A 19144-nucleotide genomic window follows, 5' to 3' on the forward strand; every position below is an offset into this window, starting at 1 on the left:
AAATTTAACCTAGTCTATTTAGTCTAGTGCATTGATTTTCAATTCAACAAATCGAATCAAACTAAATTTCTCGGATCAGTTCTAAGTAGTTTTTATTGATAGTCGGTTCGATTTTAGTTTCAGATTTTATCGATTTAAAACATTCAATTTTTGGAGATTCCTTGGATGACTATGTCCTGAAAGAATGGGCATTAGTCAGTCACCCTCCAAGAATTGATTCCTTGGTGTAGTGCTTCTTCCCCTATGCTGCCTATTGGTACTAGTGGAATACCATGGAACTGGCTATGACTCATCTGCAGCTGTTTTTCTCAAATGTAGGTTATATGGGGACTAGCTGCAATCCAAACTTAACCCTAACCCTACGAAAGGAGAACCCTAGATGCTACAAAAATAAAAGAGGTAAGGGTGGTCGTAGATCAGGCTACGAACTCATAAGTTGATATAGGCTCCTCCTTCTCTAGCCCCGTCTTGGGCAAAGCAGTATACTGGTCCCATAAGCACGTCAGATGCTGGAGTCAGTCGATGGTGTCAACCAGCCTTCCACAGTTCAGTATAGAATAGTCATATACTGTCCAACTAGAATAGCACATCAATTCGGTTATGATATGTATCATCCTATAAGAAACAAGTTGTCCCTTTTTAATGTATTTACCCCGCCGAACCTGAAGTTTTTGATGCAAAAAGGGCTCGTTTGGTTCGCGGGAAGCATTTTTTTTCCTAGGAATATGATTCCTGGGAAATAGATTCCTGGGAAGAGAATGCCTGGGAAAGTACTTTTGGCATGTTTGGTTGACCATGGGAAAGTGACAGATTTCCAGAGCACTTATGTTTGGTTGACCATCCATTTTCCTAGGAAAGTTATGTGTAATTCCTATTATACCCTTAATAAAAATTAGGTTTTTAATGCCTCTTTAATGCTGAAGGGTTTTTTTAGGGAAAAATAAAAATGCGATACTCTAGCCCCTTGACAGGTAGCTTTGCCACCATCAAATTTGGATCTAGCACGAGTTATGATTGGTAATTACAACAAAATTGCCTACATGAATACTCATATGCTGGATGAAGCATCTTCACACTTCACACTTCATCCAGCACAATGATGAGGGGAAGCGTGTGGCAGAGACTTTGATGTTCGATTATCACAGGCAGCATGGCATAGGTGAAATACTGTTTTTTACTAACTGGAACTTAATTTTCTAAGCTTTTGTGTCTGAGTTAATGGCTTCTGCTCAGTGTTATGTTTATTGTGAGTCCTAATGCTTCTCGAAAATTTCTATCTTTTGATGGATCTTCTGTAACAGAAATTCGAATTGCTAGAATTTTTAATACATATGGACCACGGATGAACATTGATGATGGTCGTGTAGTGAGTAACTTCATAGCCCAAGCACTCCGGTAATACTTCCAAGGGCCCTTATTTTATTTTATTTTTCTATGAGAATTATAAGGACTTTTGTCTGCATTCCAACTTTCTAATTGACTCCCATCTCATCACTTTTTGTTTATCTCGTTGTAATCTTTCTTACTTTCTTAGATTGCATGCAGAGGTGAACACTTAACAGTTCAAGCACCAGGAAGACAAACTCGAAGTGATATTAATAACTCGTTGCCTACATGAATACTCATATGCTGGATGGCCTACCTAAATCATGATGATAGTGACCAATAATAATTCATGAAAAGAAGGATATTAATAACCATTGTTATCTATTAAAGTAACCATCCAAATTCATACAAGTAAGCATCTAGCAACATACGAAACAAGAAACAACATAAAGAAAGTGCAAAACATGAACTTGTAGTTGATCCAAAAGTAGTGTTTACATCCATTGTTATCAATAAGGCCTACACCAAAAAGCTACCCAATACATAATATCCCAAAAAGATACACAAACCCTACCCAACTTAGCTACATCCCATTTTGAAACTCTGAGCAAAGAGTTAAAACATATGCCCTTCTATAGTCATCTGGAAGACTGAAAAAGTAATCAGTCTCCAGTGGGTCCATTGCAATTTTTTTGCCCACCTTAAGAATCTCAGATTGAGAAAGACCCTGCACCTTCATCACCTCAGAGACCACTGTCATTCTTCTATCTGCAGTCTCAGACTCGTGCTTAAAACATTGAGCCAATTTCTCAATATGATCTCCAGCAGCTGCCATCATGCCTACTACCTTAGTCATCTCAGATGTAAGATCTCTCACAACCTCAAGGGCCTCATGCCTAGCTTTCTTAGTTCTGGTTGGCCTACTTGGACCTGCAACTTCAGTATGAGTAGCTGTCTGGGGAGTATTCATATTGACATTCTGACCAACAAAATTGCTATCTGCTTCTTGGCTCTCATTGATAGCTGGTGATGTGTACGGATACTGTTGCTCCTCCATCTCTATTTTTTCAACAGCATCTGCAGGTGCTTCAGCTCCCATTCCGGTAGCACGATCCCTTCCAAAGATATTAGTCAAGTCCTCAAAGTGAGGAAAAGGCTTGTTCCTCATACCTTGAGCATTTGGGTGACTCTGCATTAAAAAAAATAAAAAAAAAGTAACACAACATGTATGAAAGGTATTCATAGAAAAAATAAACAAATTTATAATGCCAATTTACCTTAACCCATTCCTTGAAGGTATCCTCCTCACAGGTCACACACTTGTTGATGTCATCCCATCCAAATCCACTGCAGTTAGGTCCCAACATCTCTGTAATAGCATTGTATTGTTTCTTCAAGAGCTTGACCCGAGACTCGATATATGGTGTTGCTTTCAGTCCACACCCAGGAAGCTTCTCTTCTATTAGTCTCTCCAATTGCTGCAAATATCCACTCCTAAAAGTCCCATTATCGCCCCTCCAACCTCCTCGGGTTACCAACTCAACCAATGCCTCAACAAGCTTTGCATCCTCCACATAACCCCATTTTCTGTTGCACTTTGTTCTTTTGTTTCCTGTTGATGCTTCTCCAGCTATTGAGGTGCTCATATCTACATTCACAATCTCATATATTATAAATATACATTCACAATCTACAATGTATAATAGTTATACATTCACAACCTCACGACATGATCTTACATTTGCATTATCTAAATGAATGGATACAAGGGAACTATTAAGTAAGAATTTGACATAACACAAGATTATAATATAGCAAGGAAAATATTAAACAAGGATTACAGCATAACACATAATGTTCATACAAATATTAAGAGCCCCAAATATTAAACACAACAAACATCACAATTTTTTCTCAAATTCTATTATGCTGCCACTCTTCAAACATTTGGGCAGCAAGATTAGCTCTGAATGCATTCCAAGATGCAGATAACTCAATATACTCAATATATGCACCCTGCTCCTGTGAAAAATTGCCATGAGAGCACTCCTCTTCATTGTACAAAGCCTCAATAGGATCTACAGACATCTCTTTTCTAATGTAGTTGTGCAGCAAACAACATACAGAAATGATCCTACACATTGTCTTAATAGGGTACCAAGTATTGCTCCTAAGGATTGCCCATCGCATCTTTAATAGGCCAAAACATCTCTCAATTACATTCCTAGCTTTTGAGTGCCTCATGTTATAGAGCTCCTCTGGTGTAGTGGGTTGATGACCATGTCTCCACTCATTGAGGTGATATCTTTGACCTCTAAATGGAGTTAAGAAACCTTCAGAATTTGTGTACCCAGCATCGCACAGGTAGTAATAGCCTACTCATTCAAAAACATACAAAAAAAGTGAAATCAGAAAAAATTAGGTATCCTACTCATGTAAGTAAAAAATAGCTGCAATATTAGACTTAAAATTACCTTGCGGAACTTTTAATCCATTTCTACGAGAAATGGCATCCCTAAGGACTCTATTATCATGTGCTGACCCCTCCCATCCTGGTAGCACGTAAATAAACTGCATATCTTGTGAGTAAACGCCAAGTACATTTGTAGATATCTCATTCTTTCTCGATCGATATCTAGGTTTGTCCTTCTCCGAGACCCGCACTCTAATATGGGTACCATCCAATGCACCTAGACAATTCTACAATGCAAGTATGAATATAATAATCAGTACTTTTAACAATTTAATAGGCCAAAATATTGCCTTTAAAAATGTGAAATGTAATATTAACTTACCGGAAACCACATCCATTTCTCATCTGTTGATCTTTCTGTGACAGGCTCAGGATTCTTTAGCAAGTGTCTATGTAGCCTCAAGATAGCATTCAAGACAACATTAAAATGCCTACTTACTGTCTCACCCGATCTACGAAAGTACAATTGCATAACTCTATTTTTTGAGTGATGGCCTAGGGTGTGAAGGAATATTGCAACCATCTCTTCCACTTGAACATTTCTATTCCCTTCCAATTTGCTAATCGATTTAAGCATTTCACAAAGCTTCCAAAATGCCCTCCTATCCATTCTAAGTTGATCAATACAAATTTGATCACTCTCCATTATCATAAGCCTAAGATTAGCTATTCTATTCATCACCCTCTTATCAAGTGTTCTATCAAAAACATACACCATTTCTCTAGGAATTCTAACATTTACTTGTGCTAACGTTTCAAGAATCTTGGCCATCATTGACATTATCATCAACATCATCTCTGTGTATATTACCAAAATGGTACTTGCCATCTTCTTCTTTTTAGAAACAAATAAACGAGCCATAACTGCATTAAGCAAGCAAAAAGTATTACAACAAATAATTAAATTATCTATAAATATGTTGGTTCTGATCGATCAAAATAAAGGAATGCATAGACCAAAAAAGTTTCCTTTACGCTAAAGGAAGGGCCCATGATACTGATTAAATAACTGAGATTGTTTACAATGTCAAGCAAGAGCAGAATAGGAAAAGGTAATCCCATGGCACTTTATGGTCCCATCCCACCATCCCCTTCAAGTGAATACCCAAGCGGCAACTGCAACATCACAGCACAGCAGCCATTCAATCTCCAAACTCTCTCCTTTTCTCTCTCTACCAGCCAAGAGGGGAGAAGAGACCGAGAAGAGAAAATTAAAAGAATCTCCACCCTCCAAGAAGTCCATCTCCAATCCCCCTATCTTTCTTCCTGATGGCCCAGCTGGATCAGGAGTAAGGTGAGGGAAGGAAAACCAAGACCAGAACCAAAAAAGAGAAGGGATGAAAGATAAGAGTGGCTTCAGACGTGTATCAAGCCAACCAAAGAACTCCTCTCTCTTTCTCTCCACCCAAAACAGAACTACTGTCTCCAACTTCCCAAGGACTCTATTAAGGCCAGGAAACTCTCCACGTCCCTTCCCTCAAGAGGGAAGACTCGTAGCCAGTTCCTGTTCCCTTTTTATATGGGGCATGGCAAGAAACCCTCTCGGCCTTTGCTTCGTTTTGGTCATGGTTAGACAAAAAACAGGGCAAGAAACCCTCCCAGAACCCCCCAAAACGAGAAAGAAAATCCCTACGACCATAAACCAGGAATTCCACAAAACAAAAGGAGAGGAAATCTTTATCAACCTACGACCATAAATCTGCAGAATACTCCGAAATCGGGAGGAAAACATCGAATTGGAGAGATGAAACCCGACTATCATGAAAAACAGATTGCAGGAAAAAAAAAGTTGAAAGGAAATTATGCTTACCTCTTTGGATTCGAGAGGAGAATGGTAGAACTCGAATTCTTCCCAAGATTTTCGTCGGAGCTAACACCCACGAGATCGAGAGAGTGAAGTGAGAAAGAGGAAGATGAGCGGGCTTTTACGATGGAGGAGGGTTTGAGGAGAGAGATCGCGATGGTCGGTCGTAGCTTTCCCACGGAAGGGGCTTTTACGATGAGAGGCTTTTTGGAGAACAAAAAAATATTTTGATTCCTGCCACACGGGAAAGTTGCTTTCCCATGTTCCCCATGGGAAAGCCTTTCCCATAAAACATGGGAATTACATTCCCCCGGGAAAAGAACTTTCCCATCTCTCTCCTTTGAAAACTCCAACCAAACAAGAGCCATTTTATTACTTTCCCATTGACCATACTTTTCCCCCTTCTTTTCCCGCGAACCAAACGAGCCCAAAAGGATTTTGAGTCGCTTTCGCAGCCATCCATTTGATCAGAAAAGAAAGAACCCGAGCCCGAGCAGTTGGCAGTGATTTGAGAAGAAACTTTCAGACAACAGGAAGTAGGAAGCCAAGCATGCATGTGTCCCGTGGACATCATGGCTGAGTTCAAGCTACCCCGTGTACACCATAGACACATCTTACTTCAACCACTTTTTTACGCATTTCTCACACCTGATATTCATCTCCAAACTGGCTGATCCTACCTATACACCCTTAGTTGCTAGTTTTTTTTTTTTTTTGGTACAATAGCTGCTCACACTGCTCTAAGGTGAGTGCAACCAATAGAGTCGTTGGAGAGGAAATGGCGTAATGGTGAGGGGGCGGCTACAAAACACGTCCAAAGGATCTCTCCAGAGTAGTGAGCAACGAAGAAGGCGACTTAGTCTGCAGTCCTATTCGCACCCCGATACACATGAACAGCCTGAAATGAGTTACAATCTCTCACTATCATGCAGATATCCCTAAGTAGTAGATGGCCTCACCCCTCCACTTCTCTCCTCAAGGCCTCCTTCAGGTGGTGTAGAAGCTCCTCGGACGACCCCATGGACCATGGCCTGGGAAATAAGGCCCTCCGCCAAAACTGCACTGCCGAGGGCAACCAAGATGCACATGGCTGATAGACTCCTCCATGTTGGAGCACTCCTCATACATCAGGGTAATCCTTACGCCCCTCCTGACCACCATGCTCCGGGTTGGTAGATAGCCTCACGCCACCTTCCAGATGAACAAGGCTACATGGGGTGGATAAATCCTCCAAATTCTCCCACCATCAATATGTCGAGTTGTTTCCCCTCCCAGCATTAAAAGATCTCCGACAAAATTGGTAAACAAGGTGAGGTTGCCAAACTCATGGAGCTATACACATGCCTCTCTCTCTCTCTCTCTCTCTCTCTCTCTCTGCGCGCGCGCGCGCGCGCCAATCCTTAGGACACTTGGTCTGTGGCAATTTGACCGTAGGCGTGAATGGGATTAGGTTCAATGCACAACTATCCGCTAAAGCGTTGTTGGATACTGGATGGTCGTTGCAACGGGTGAATGGGCACAAGGTTGAATTCGCACTAAATTTTAGCACGCACTTTCATGAACGTACCATGAACTTGTGCTGTACATGGTTAGCCTAAGAATTTGTTGCCATCATGGCATTGCAAACTAATACTAATTCATCATATTTTTGTCAAAAGTGACAAGGGATCTTTCATGAAATTAAATGGTATAGCAGTAAAGGACTTTTCGTTTTGGAAGCAGACTTGGAGGTTTAGCTGTACCAAATGGAGGCCAATGTGGCATTATAACTAATATTAATTTCATTCACGTCGTCAAAACAAGATAAGCTGAATGCAATAAGTAAAACGTTACGGATGGAATGGACATTTGAAAGGATGCAACTCAGATAGGTTGGGTGGGGTTTAGGACAAATCTTAACCAACCGCATCTCTGTATCTCCAAATCTTAATCCAACCCCGTCTCTAAATCTCTTAACGCTGATCCAGGATTTCTATAAACCAACCAAACCGTCTCAAGCTAACTTTGGCTTGGGTTGGATTACATGGGTCTGGTCCGCTTGTGCCGCATTAGTCGAATTAGATCGGGTTGAGTAGAGATTTAATAGGACAAAATTGACACTACCAGAAAATACGCGTATAGTGACGGAGATTCCCGTCACTATACCGTGTTTCCGGTTACTAATATGGAATTTGTGACCGGAGCTCCCGTCACTGACTTCGTTACAAAAACACGCGTCGCTAAATTCTCCGTGACGGCGGCGATTCCCGTCACTAACCTCCGTGACAGAACCGCCGTCACTAAGCCGTTACAAATTCAAGAATTAAATATTTAAGAAATTATGTATTTCCCGTCACTATCCAGTTGCGGAGTTAGTGACGAAGGCAACTTGGTCACTGATTTTGTCACAGAATGCGGTCACAAGTTTGGTCACTAATCTGTCACGACCTTTAGTGACAGATTTAGTCGTCACAGACATGGTCACACATTTTGTCACTACATTTGTCATTAATCCCGTCACTGACCTAGTGATAAGTTTACGGTCACTAATTGGTTACAAACGCGCTGAGCAAAATCAATTTTTATTGACCAAAATCCTGTCACTAAGTTTATGACTGCTCGTCACGATAGTTGGTAAATAATTTAGTAACCAAAATTTGGTCATCGATCACAATCTAATAACCTGGTACATTTGGTACATTGATTGGCACATAATAATAATAACAATAATATCATTAATAGCAAAGGCATTCAACATTACGCAAAAGTCATTTTAAATGTCATTCAAAATTGGCATCAACATGTCCTGAATCTATCAAAATCAAAGTCTAAAAATATGTCATAAAGATCAACAGAGATTTCATTCCTCCTAGGAATGCAAAGACCTATCATCTAAGGCAAAAACAATTATAATGAAGCATGATCAGCAGAACCAGAATCACCATTACTCCCCGATCTGCATACTTTGGTCCAAAGCCAATCTCTTCTCTCATCTTTTGAAGAACCTCCTCTTGCCATTTTTTCTTTTCCTGCTCAAGAATACGTAGAAGGTCTTCATGAGTGTACAGCTCTGGAGCTTGACTTGTAGAGGTGGAAGCAGATGATGATTGCCCAATAATTCCAGTGAGATCCTCTAGGGGACTAAAGCCATAGACATGGCCATGAGTTGGGACACCAGTTGTGTCACGCCCCGAGCCCGAGGCGCGGCAGACGCCGCACGCCCGCACGGCGGGCCGCGCAGGCGTGCAAGGCAACGGATTACATCAAAGCAGATACAGATGTTCAAAATTGACATAATTATTTAAATTGTTCAAAAGCAGTCTTACAAAATTTCAGAATAACATATGCCAATATAATTCAAATGTCCAAACTAAACTAACTAAAATGCCAATAACTGAAGAATCATCGGAAACTCTAACGCACTCCCCAATCCCGTGCGATCAAGCCTCTGGATCTGAAAAATGGAGAAAAACAGAATAATGAGCTACACTAGCCCAGTAAGCAACAAAATATCCCAGAGTGGGGTCAGAGCATATCAGATCAAAATACAGGATAATAAGATAAATCATAAATAACATTGTTTTACTATTTTCAAAACTTATTATCATTTTTCCAAAAACTCTGATACCAGAATCTCAACATAATAGGCTACGGCCACGTAACCCAGTGGCATGGGTTGCACAAGGTGCCAAACACCACTATTATTAAGCACCGGTGGTACGGTGTCCAAATACCACTATTCTAATCACCGGTGGTACGGTGTCGAAATCGGTTCCTCACAGATTACAAGTCGACAGGTCCAACGTATAATCCCCATTGGCGGGGCCAGAACTGAACAGAACAGATCATAGCCATGCTGAGAATGCATATATATATATATAAAAATATATTTCAGAAATTGTCCAATTATATTTCATGGATTTCAGAGCATATAACATGATTTTCAAATAAAATTTAACATGTCTGACCCATTTTACTGAATGCAAAACATATATCAAAACATAATCAGTTTATTAAATAATTTAGAAATCACACTTGAAGTATTAAGTTACTTACATCTTCTCGCTTGATTCCTACTTCAGGTAGACGGATCAGGTTCACCTGTTTAAAGTTTAATTAATTTCTTGTTAATTTCAGACTAAGCAAAATTCAAAAATAATACTATTGGACATGGCCCAACAGAGCCCAAAGTTGGCCCATAATGGGCACGGCCTGATAGGGCCCATATCGGACTCGGCCCAATGGGCCCGCATAGACTCGGCTAAATAGGGCCCCCAAGGTTGGCTTCTAATTTGTTCATTTATACAATAAGATTTATTGCAGGGACTAATACTTAATTACAGGGTACCATTCTATAATAAAACTTGAGTGAGGGGACTAAATAAATATAGTTGGGGGCCTTTATGTAATAAATCTTTCCTATAGGGATCAAATACAAATTACAGGAGTCCCTATTTCTGAAATAGCATACTGCCAAGGGCTTAACTGCAAAAAAATCTGTTTATTGGTCAAATGGGTTTGGGTTTCGGATCTCGGGTTTCGGGTTCGGGTTCCAGTTCAGGTTCAGGTTCAGGTTTGGGTTCGGGTTCGGATTCTCGGGTTTGATCTGGATCCAAGTTGGGCCCATGGGGGTATTGCCCAACTGGGCCCAACCGGACTGGACTGGGCCCAACCGGACTGCAGTGGACTGGGCCCAACGGCCCAGTTTGGCCCGTGATGGGCCTCCTCCTTCCCCAAACTCCCCCCCACGAACAGGGGGAGAAGAAGAGACGGAGGAGAGAGGGAGGTGGCCGGCGGGGGTGACCAGCTTGGGTGGCCGGGGGCCACCCCTCGATCGACTGCTAGCCAGCCGCCATGGCGGCCGGCGGCGTTGCAGGGACCGACGGGGAGGAGAAGCAACCGAGATGATGATCTCGGCTGCTTGGGCTGAAACAGAGGAGAGGAGGATCTCGACGGAGGAGGGCTTACCGGCGGTCGACGGAGGTGGCAAATCCCGGCCGAGGGAGGCTCGGTCCGGCGTCAAGCGACGGCGGCGATGTTTGAAGCCGAGGGGTTGGATCTCGGAGCAGGGGAAGCTCGCGGAGGGGATCCGGGCGGCGCTCGGTCGGGAAGACACATCGATCGGAGAGGAGGAGGAGGGAAGGAGGAAAGAGAAGGAGGAAGAGGGCTCGGTTTGCCCTAGGGAGGAGGATTTGGGGGGTTTTATCACCCCCTCGTGATGGCTCTCCGCCGCGAAGATTGCGGCGGCCGAGCGAGATCCGCGGCCGCGGTTCGGCCGCGGATGAGCTGGAGGGGGGGTGCCGCGGGACTAGCGACATCCCCGCCCTGATCATCCCCGGAAGAGCCGGAGAGGATCGCAAATCGCGATCCTCTGTTCCGGCCTTCCAAAAAGAGAACGGGACTGAAGTCGGCAAGGCCTGCCGACTTCAGCCCGTGTCTCACATTCTCTCCCCCTTAGAAAAATTTCGTCCTCGAAATTTAACATACCTTAGCTTGCAAAAAGGTCCGGATATTTTTCCTTCATCTTGTCCTCCAGCTCCCACGTGGCTTCACGTTCTGAGTGATTGCTCCACTGGATCTTAACATAAGGAATCGTGTGCCTCCTCAACACTTGCTCTTTTCTATCAACCACACGTACAGGCTGCTCAGGATATGTCAAATCTTCTCTAAGCTGCAAAGGAGCCACTTCTACCACATGGCTCATATCTGGAATATACTTTCTTAACATAGAAACATGAAAAACGTTGTGGACTCCAGACAGTGAAGGTGGGAGTGTCAATTTGTATGCCACAGCTCCTACTCTTTCCAGAATCTCAAAGGGGCCCACATAGCGTGGACTGAGTTTTCCACGTATTCCAAATCGCATCACTCCTTTAACTGATCAAATAAGTCATCAATTCTTGGTAGAGGATACTTGTTCTTTATTGTTACTTTATTTATCTCTCGATAATCAATACATAATCTCATACTACCATCCTTCTTCTTTACAAATAAGACTGGGGCTCCCCAAGGTGAAACACTAGGTCTGATGAAACCCTTATCAAGAAGATCCTGCAACTGCTCCTTTAATTCTTTCATTTCAACTGGAGCCATTCTATAGGGGGTCTTAGAGATTGGTGTGGTACCAGGAATCAAATCAATTGCAAAATCAATTTCTCTATCTGGTGGCAAGCTAGGGAGGTCTTCCGGAAAGACATCGGGGTATTCATTTACTACTGGGATATCTTCAAATCTTTGATCTGACTGTCTAGTGTCAACCACTGTGGCAATATATGCCATACTCCCCTTTCTAAGTAGTCGCTTAATTTGCATAGCAGAAATAATTCGAGGGGAGGTATATGCACCACTGCCGATGAAGCTGAATTCAGTATCTCGAGGGATCTAAAATTTTATCCGCTTTTCATGACAGTTAATGGTAGCAAAGTGTGATGCTAAGTAGCCCATACCGAGAATTATGCCAAAGTCATGCGTATCTATAACTATCAAATCAGCAGGCAAGTCTTTACCTACTATCTGAACCGGACAAGTCTTGCAGACCTGATTACCCATCATCCCACTTCCAGCAGGGGTGTTAACATGCAAATCATACTCTAACAGCATGCAAGGTAGATCATGTTTTCGCACAAATATCGATGACATAATGAATGTGCAGCACCAGTATCAAATAGTATATAAGCATAAACAGAAGCAACCGGTAGTGTGCTGATCCCTCAAAGGATAATGACTAACCTTAGAGTCAAATTATTATGTTGCTAAGAATATGATTCACAAAATAAACATGTACTGATAATCATTAGATAGCAACGATTTATCTCAAAAATGATTTGTATCAAACCGCAAAAGTAGGTCTAAGAAGGCAAAGTATTGATACCATGATTCAATATGCCAGCCTTTAACTTAAACTTATAAATCATAAGATGAGAGCAAATAATGCATGGTTTATTCAAATATTTAACAAATTAGACCATATTTGGTCATCAATCAACTAACCCGAGTCATGATACGTTCAAATTATCATTATTATTATTATTTTCTTAGCATACCCAAAAATAGCAAAGTCTATCCAAGAAATAACATAATCATATCAGGATTGACCTGAGAATCAATAGTGTTCACCTTCCCTTATTAACAAAATCTTTCATTATTGAATAAAATAGTCTTTCATCATAACATGTTACCAAAACACAGTCAATATTTTTGACCAGTTTAAATTTACTCAGTTCATCAAATTTCTGCTGCACAACTCAGATCAATATTTTCCTTCTATATACGAGCTCCATGCATGATCCACATACAGATTTCAATGAATATTTTCTAGTCCAAGCTTTAAACATCTTTTTATAGATGAATCTTAAATTGCTACCAAAATAATTAACTTCAACTAGAAGCAATATTCACAGTGCCTGATATCAAGTTAAACTTTCCAAATAATTACATTGCACGATAATAACTCATGATTAATATTCCTTCACTTAATTTAGTCAAAATCTAATTAATCATAACTTGAAATACAAGTTGCTCTACCAAGAAAACTCTTAGAGTAGCTCATTCACACTTTGGTTACGACCATAATTAGGTTGCAGTCTAATTTTAGCATTTCAAAATTATGATAAAATAACTCAAATTTATCAATAACAAAAGCAAATAAATGCCTTCATCAAATGGCCTAATGTCTACCCATCTCTCAAACTTTCTGACGAATCCTAAAGATCCTAAAACTTAAGCTCCATCTGACTATTTCAAATACAATCCCTAGGAATCTGAAACCTAAGCTCTGATACCACCAAATCTGTCACGCCCCGAGCCCGAGGCGCGGCAGATGCCGCACGCCCGCACGGCGGGCCGCGCAGGCGTGCAAGGCAACGGATTACATCAAAGCAGATACAGATGTTCAAAATTGACATAATTATTTAAATTGTTCAAAAGCAGTCTTACAAAATTTCAGAATAACATATGCCAATATAATTCAAATATCCAAACTAAACTAACTAAAATGCCAATAACTGAAGAATCATCGGAAACTCTAACGCACTCCCCAATCCCGTCCCCGAGCCCGAGGCGCGGCAGACGCCGCACGCCCGCACGGCGGGCCGCGCAGGCGTGCAAGGCAACGGATTACATCAAAGCAGATACAGATGTTCAAAATTGACATAATTATTTAAATTGTTCAAAAGCAGTCTTACAAAATTTCAGAATAACATATGCCAATATAATTCAAATATCCAAACTAAACTAACTAAAATGCCAATAACTGAAGAATCATCGGAAACTCTAACGCACTCCCCAATCCCGTGCGATCAAGCCTCTGGATCTGAAAAATGGAGAAAAACATAATAATGAGCTACACTAGCCCAGTAAGCAACAAAATATCCCAGAGTGGGGTCAGAGCATATCAGATCAAAATACAGGATAATAAGATAAATCATAAATAACATTGTTTTACTATTTTCAAAACTTATTATCATTTTTCCAAAAACTCTGATACCAGAATCTCAACATAATAGGCTACGGCCACGTAACCCAGTGGCATGGGTTGCACAAGGTGCCAAACACCACTATTATTAAGCACCGGTGGTACGGTATCCAAATACCACTATTCTAATCACCGGTGGTACGGTGTCGAAACCGGTTCCTCACAGATTACAAGTCGACAGGTCCAACGTATAATCCCCATTGGCGGGGCCAGAACTGAACAGAACAGATCATAGCCATGCTGAGAATGCATATATATATATATAAAAATATATTTCAGAAATTGTCCAATTATATTTCATGGATTTCAGAGCATATAACATGATTTTCAAATAAAATTTAACATGTCTGACCCATTTTACTGAATGCAAAACATATATCAAAACATAATCAGTTTATTAAATAATTTAGAAATCACACTTGAAGTATTAAGTTACTTACATCTTCTCGCTTGATTCCTACTTCAGGTAGACGGATCAGGTTCACCTGTTTAAAGTTTAATTAATTTCTTGTTAATTTCAGACTAAGCAAAATTCAAAAATAATACTATTGGACATGGCCCAACAGAGCCCAAAGTTGGCCCATAATGGGCACGGCCTGATAGGGCCCATATCGGACTCGGCCCAATGGGCCCGCATAGACTCGGCTAAATAGGGCCCCCAAGGTTGGCTTCTAATTTGTTCATTTATACAATAAGATTTATTGCAGGGACTAATACTTAATTACAGGGTACTATTCTATAATAAAACTTGAGTGAGGGGACTAAATAAATATAGTTGGGGGCCTTTATGTAATAAATCTTTCCTATAGGGATCAAATACAAATTACAGGAGTCCCTATTTCTGAAATAGCATACTGCCAAGGGCTTAACTGCAAAAAAATCTGTTTATTGGTCAAATGGGTTTGGGTTTCGGATCCTGGGTTTCGGGTTCGGGTTCCAGTTCAGGTTCAGGTTCAGGTTTGGGTTCGGGTTCGGATTCTCGGGTTTGATCTGGATCCAAGTTGGGCCCATGGGGGTATTGCCCAACTGGGCCCAACCGGACTGGACTGGGCCCAAGTTGGGCCTGCAGTGGACTGGGCCCAACGGCCCAGTTTGGCCCGTGATGGGCCTCCTCCTTCCCCAAACTCCCCCCCACGAACAGGGGGAGAAGAAGAGACGGAGGAGAGAGGGAGGTGGCCGGCGGGGGTGACCAGCTTGGGTGGCCGGGGGCCACCCCTCGATCGACTGCTAGCCAGCCGCCATGGCGGCCGGCGGCGTTGCAGGGACCGACGGGGAGGAGAAGCAACCGAGATGATGATCTCGGCTGCTTGGGCTGAAACAGAGGAGAGGAGGATCTCGACGGAGGAGGGCTTACCGGCGGTCGACGGAGGTGGCAAATCCCGGCCGAGGGAGGCTCGGTCCGGCGTCAAGCGACGGCGGCGATGTTTGAAGCCGAGGGGTTGGATCTCGGAGCAGGGGAAGCTCGCGGAGGGGATCCGGGCGGCGCTCGGTCGGGAAGACACATCGATCGGAGAGGAGGAGGAGGGAAGGAGGAAAGAGAAGGAGGAAGAGGGCTCGGTTTGCCCTAGGGAGGAGGATTTGGGGGGTTTTATCACCCCCTCGTGATGGCTCTCCGCCGCGAAGATTGCGGCGGCCGAGCGAGATCCGCGGCCGCGGTTCGGCCGCGGATGAGCTGGAGGGGGGGTGCCGCGGGACTAGCGACATCCCCGCCCTGATCATCCCCGGAAGAGCCGGAGAGGATCGCAAATCGCGATCCTCTGTTCCGGCCTTCCAAAAAGAGAACGGGACTGAAGTCGGCAAGGCCTGCCGACTTCAGCCCGTGTCTCACAAGTTGCCTCAAACCACAAGTCATAATCACGTGGAGGAGCATCTGAGGTGGAGGCATCACCATATTTTTTGGAGTATTCAGCTGAATACTTTGCCTGCCAGTTGATTTAAAAGAAGAGAAAAACATTATGGTGGATCAAACAAGAGATAAACATGAGCAAGCTCAATAATATTTATGAATCATAAAAAAATTATACTTTCCATGACAGCTTCACTTCTCTTATCTACATATCCTCCCATGCCTTGCTTTGTCTTATGCGTCCGATTAAAAGATTCAACTATTGTTGGCTCCCTGCCTAACTTTAATTTCTACAAAAGAGAAAAGAAAAAATTCATTAACATATAATGGGCTAATTTAAGATGACTGAACAATAATATAAAAATTATTATAGAAATCTAATTGAATAAAGATATGTACCAATCGTTCGTCATGATTGACAAATGTGATTGATCCTCCACAGTGTTTAGAGATGCTACCGTTCTTCATGGTGTTTCTATTATTTTTGTTGGCTTCTGATTTCTTCTTCCATTTTGGGGAGATCCAAATATCAATTAACTTATTCCAATTTTCTCTAGAGATCCAATTAGGGGGTTTATCACGGGCTTTGTTTAAATCTCCTTTTGCTTCCAGAAGCTTTTGGCTTCTGACCTTCCCTAATGAGGTTGTCAATCGTCGCTGACAATGCTTGTTCCAAACTTCATGTACATGATGCAATTGTCCTGGAAGAATTGTGTGTATCTCCTAACAATATATAGATCGCAAGTAATCAGACTTACTATTTGTTAAGGGCAAAAGTTAATGATAAGAAATATAAATTAATTACATCACCTCAAATTTGTTCCACATTCCAACTTTAGCATGTGTAGGGACCTCCCTCCATGACAACCACGGACCATTAAAAAATTGGCGCATGATAGCAACAGCTTTGTGACTGACCTCATAATCAAAAAACCTGCAATTTAAAAAATATTCATTAGAAAATAAATTAAATACTTTAAATGCAACAAACACATAAATTCAAATTAGTGATATAAGAAAGTGATATTTTCATACATTCCTCTTTTGCACCTAACAATCACTTTTCCATTTGCATCAACAGGGGCTTTAAGGGTTGGTTCTGGGCCATTGCTCTGTCTTGGATCAATTCCAAGTTCATCATTCATCTGATCCTCATTCATTGTATCCTCATGATTTTGCACTGCACCATTCATTTCTTCATCATTTATTTCTTCATTTGCATCCAACTCTTCAATCATGTCCCCATCAGGAATGTAATCATCATCATCATGACATTCCTCGACACGCTCAGGCAACCTAGGAGGTTGAGGAGGAACTTGAGTAGCAGTCAGGTACTTCTGCATCTTTCAACAAAGAATAAAAATCTGCAGCATCCTTGTTTGGCTCTTCCTCATGATTAACTTCAAATGCACTTCTCAAATGAAGTTTCTCTTCTGGACCCATAGCTTCCATCACCATGGTTCTATATTGCTGACCATGTTCACAACCAACATCCATTGATGTGGATGCTTCTACTGCACTTGTACTTATAGGAGCAACTGCACCAAGTAACTCCCCATGTGCAAACCATGTTGAATATCTCGGTGTAAACCCCTTTCTCAACAGATGAACATTGACCGTATCACGGTTAAGAAATTTCTGGTTGTCACATCTTATACAAGGGCATCTAATCTTATCACCACTACAATACTCTAACTGAGTAAATGCAAACTCAAGGAACCCTTTAACTCCATCACAGAACTCAGCTCTTATATAACCATTTTCACTAAGTCGGTGGTACATCCAATTACGATCAACTGACATAGTTCCTCTAAAAATCAAAAAAATAAAACAACATAAGAAAGCCTAGAAAATATTAGAGAGATGATAAAAAAAGAAAACAACATAAGAAAAACCGAACCATTAAAAACACGAAAGGCAAGATCGTAAAAAATGTAAAAGAAACAAAAACTGGTATGATATTTATGAAGATGAGAAGTTATCATAAGCATGACAAAAATAAGTCATTCAATCTTGTCCCAGCATCATTGACATTAAGAAGGCATTCAATCTTTACAAAAAGCTGAACATAAGGAATTAACCTTTACAAGTTATCTGTTCATTCATCTAATACCAGCAATATTCAAAAAGCATTTAATCTTTACAAAGACAAGGAATACAAGTCAAATCATCCAAATTTACATATGGAATACTATCTGCTTCACATAGAACAAATGTGAATATACATGATCGCCTCTGATGCTAGGAAAGCATGGTACTTCTTAGCAAGCTTTTTGACCAGCTTCTTGATTGCACACTGGAAATAACTCACAACCATGAAGCAACACCACTTTCCACCACTTTCCATTATTCCTTGCAGATGAACAATGATTGTAAAAATGAATAACATGACGAAAAAATTAAAATCCATGAACTTTACATAATCCCAACCCATCAACCCTCAAAATTACAACAATAATCAGTGAAGCAGTCTAAATATATGCAAACCATTGGTAGGACTAACAAATGTGTCAGAATAAAAATGCATAATATTAAGGAGCTCCTCAAGTACAACATTATTTTTGTCTATTTTAGCAACAGTAAATTCGACACAGTGCTACCCAACCAAGTGATGTGTCCAAGTATCATAATAAAAGCAGCTACTCAGATATATCAAAGTTTCTTTCGTCTATTTTAGCAAAAAAAAAAAAAATCCCTCCTCTCTTTCTCTGTCTCCCGTCTCCACCCAAAACAAAACCACTGTCCCCACTCCCCACTCTCCCACTGTTCCGAGCTGTCTCGCTGCCCCACCACCTCTCTCTCTCTCTCTTTCTCTCTCCGGGCTTGGGCAAAATCTACCGGGATCGAGCTTGAAGAGGAGGAGGAGGAGGAGAAAACTCTTACCGGTGACTGTGAGTCGGTGACCGGAGCCGCGGAGGTTGCCGTCCGGGGGAGAAGGACGCGAAGAGCCGCCGGCCGGTCGTTGAAGAGGCGACGACACCGAGAGGAGGCGGCTATCAGGCTCTCAGCGAGGGAAAAGGGGGGGCGGCGGCGGCGGCTCTCAGCGAGGGAGGGGGGCCGGCGGCGGCGGCTCTCAGCGAGGGAGGGGAGGCAGCGGCGGCTCTCAGCGAGGGAGGGGGGGTGCGGCGGCGGCTCTCAGCGAGGGGGTGCGGCGACGGCTCTCAGCGAGGGAGGGCGGCGACGGCTCTCAGCGAGGGAGGGGGGCCGGCGGCGGCGGCTCTCAGCGAGGGAGGGGAGGCAGCG

General features: G+C 42.2%; 4 protein-coding genes across 4 annotated transcripts; 1 reads left to right on the top strand and 3 right to left on the bottom strand.

Moving 5' to 3' along the window:
• Nucleotides 1-1044: 1044 nt before the first annotated feature.
• LOC103697250 (UDP-glucuronic acid decarboxylase 5-like) lies at nucleotides 1045-1620 on the top strand. Its single transcript, XM_039118058.1, has 3 exons — nucleotides 1045-1159; nucleotides 1302-1395; nucleotides 1546-1620. The coding sequence occupies exons 1-3, from the start codon at nucleotides 1060-1062 to the stop codon at nucleotides 1616-1618; spliced, it is 267 nt and encodes an 88-aa protein (XP_038973986.1). The 5' UTR covers nucleotides 1045-1059; the 3' UTR covers nucleotides 1619-1620.
• A 289-nt stretch (nucleotides 1621-1909) lies between these two features.
• LOC120105506 lies at nucleotides 1910-5774 on the bottom strand. Its single transcript, XM_039118060.1, has 3 exons — nucleotides 5610-5774; nucleotides 2604-2974; nucleotides 1910-2515 (listed from the first exon to the last, which is right to left on the bottom strand). The coding sequence occupies exons 2-3, from the start codon at nucleotides 2970-2972 to the stop codon at nucleotides 1910-1912; spliced, it is 975 nt and encodes a 324-aa protein (XP_038973988.1). The 5' UTR covers nucleotides 2973-2974; nucleotides 5610-5774.
• On the bottom strand, nucleotides 3057-4479 carry LOC103700088 (protein ALP1-like). Its single transcript, XM_008782058.4, has 3 exons — nucleotides 4122-4479; nucleotides 3801-4026; nucleotides 3057-3701 (listed from the first exon to the last, which is right to left on the bottom strand). Exons 1-3 carry the CDS (start codon nucleotides 4476-4478, stop codon nucleotides 3241-3243), a joined length of 1044 nt encoding a protein of 347 aa, XP_008780280.4. The 5' UTR covers nucleotide 4479; the 3' UTR covers nucleotides 3057-3240.
• A 9996-nt stretch (nucleotides 5775-15770) lies between the features above and the next one.
• Nucleotides 15771-17259, bottom strand: LOC120105507. The gene is made up of 5 exons (XM_039118061.1): nucleotides 16937-17259; nucleotides 16712-16835; nucleotides 16301-16624; nucleotides 16084-16191; nucleotides 15771-15977 (listed from the first exon to the last, which is right to left on the bottom strand). Exons 1-5 carry the CDS (start codon nucleotides 17242-17244, stop codon nucleotides 15771-15773), a joined length of 1071 nt encoding a protein of 356 aa, XP_038973989.1. The 5' UTR covers nucleotides 17245-17259.
• Nucleotides 17260-19144: the final 1885 nt, after the last annotated feature.

Source organism: Phoenix dactylifera, unplaced genomic scaffold (assembly GCF_009389715.1).
Source record: "Phoenix dactylifera cultivar Barhee BC4 unplaced genomic scaffold, palm_55x_up_171113_PBpolish2nd_filt_p 000304F, whole genome shotgun sequence".
Taxonomy (NCBI): Eukaryota; Viridiplantae; Streptophyta; class Magnoliopsida; order Arecales; family Arecaceae; genus Phoenix; species Phoenix dactylifera.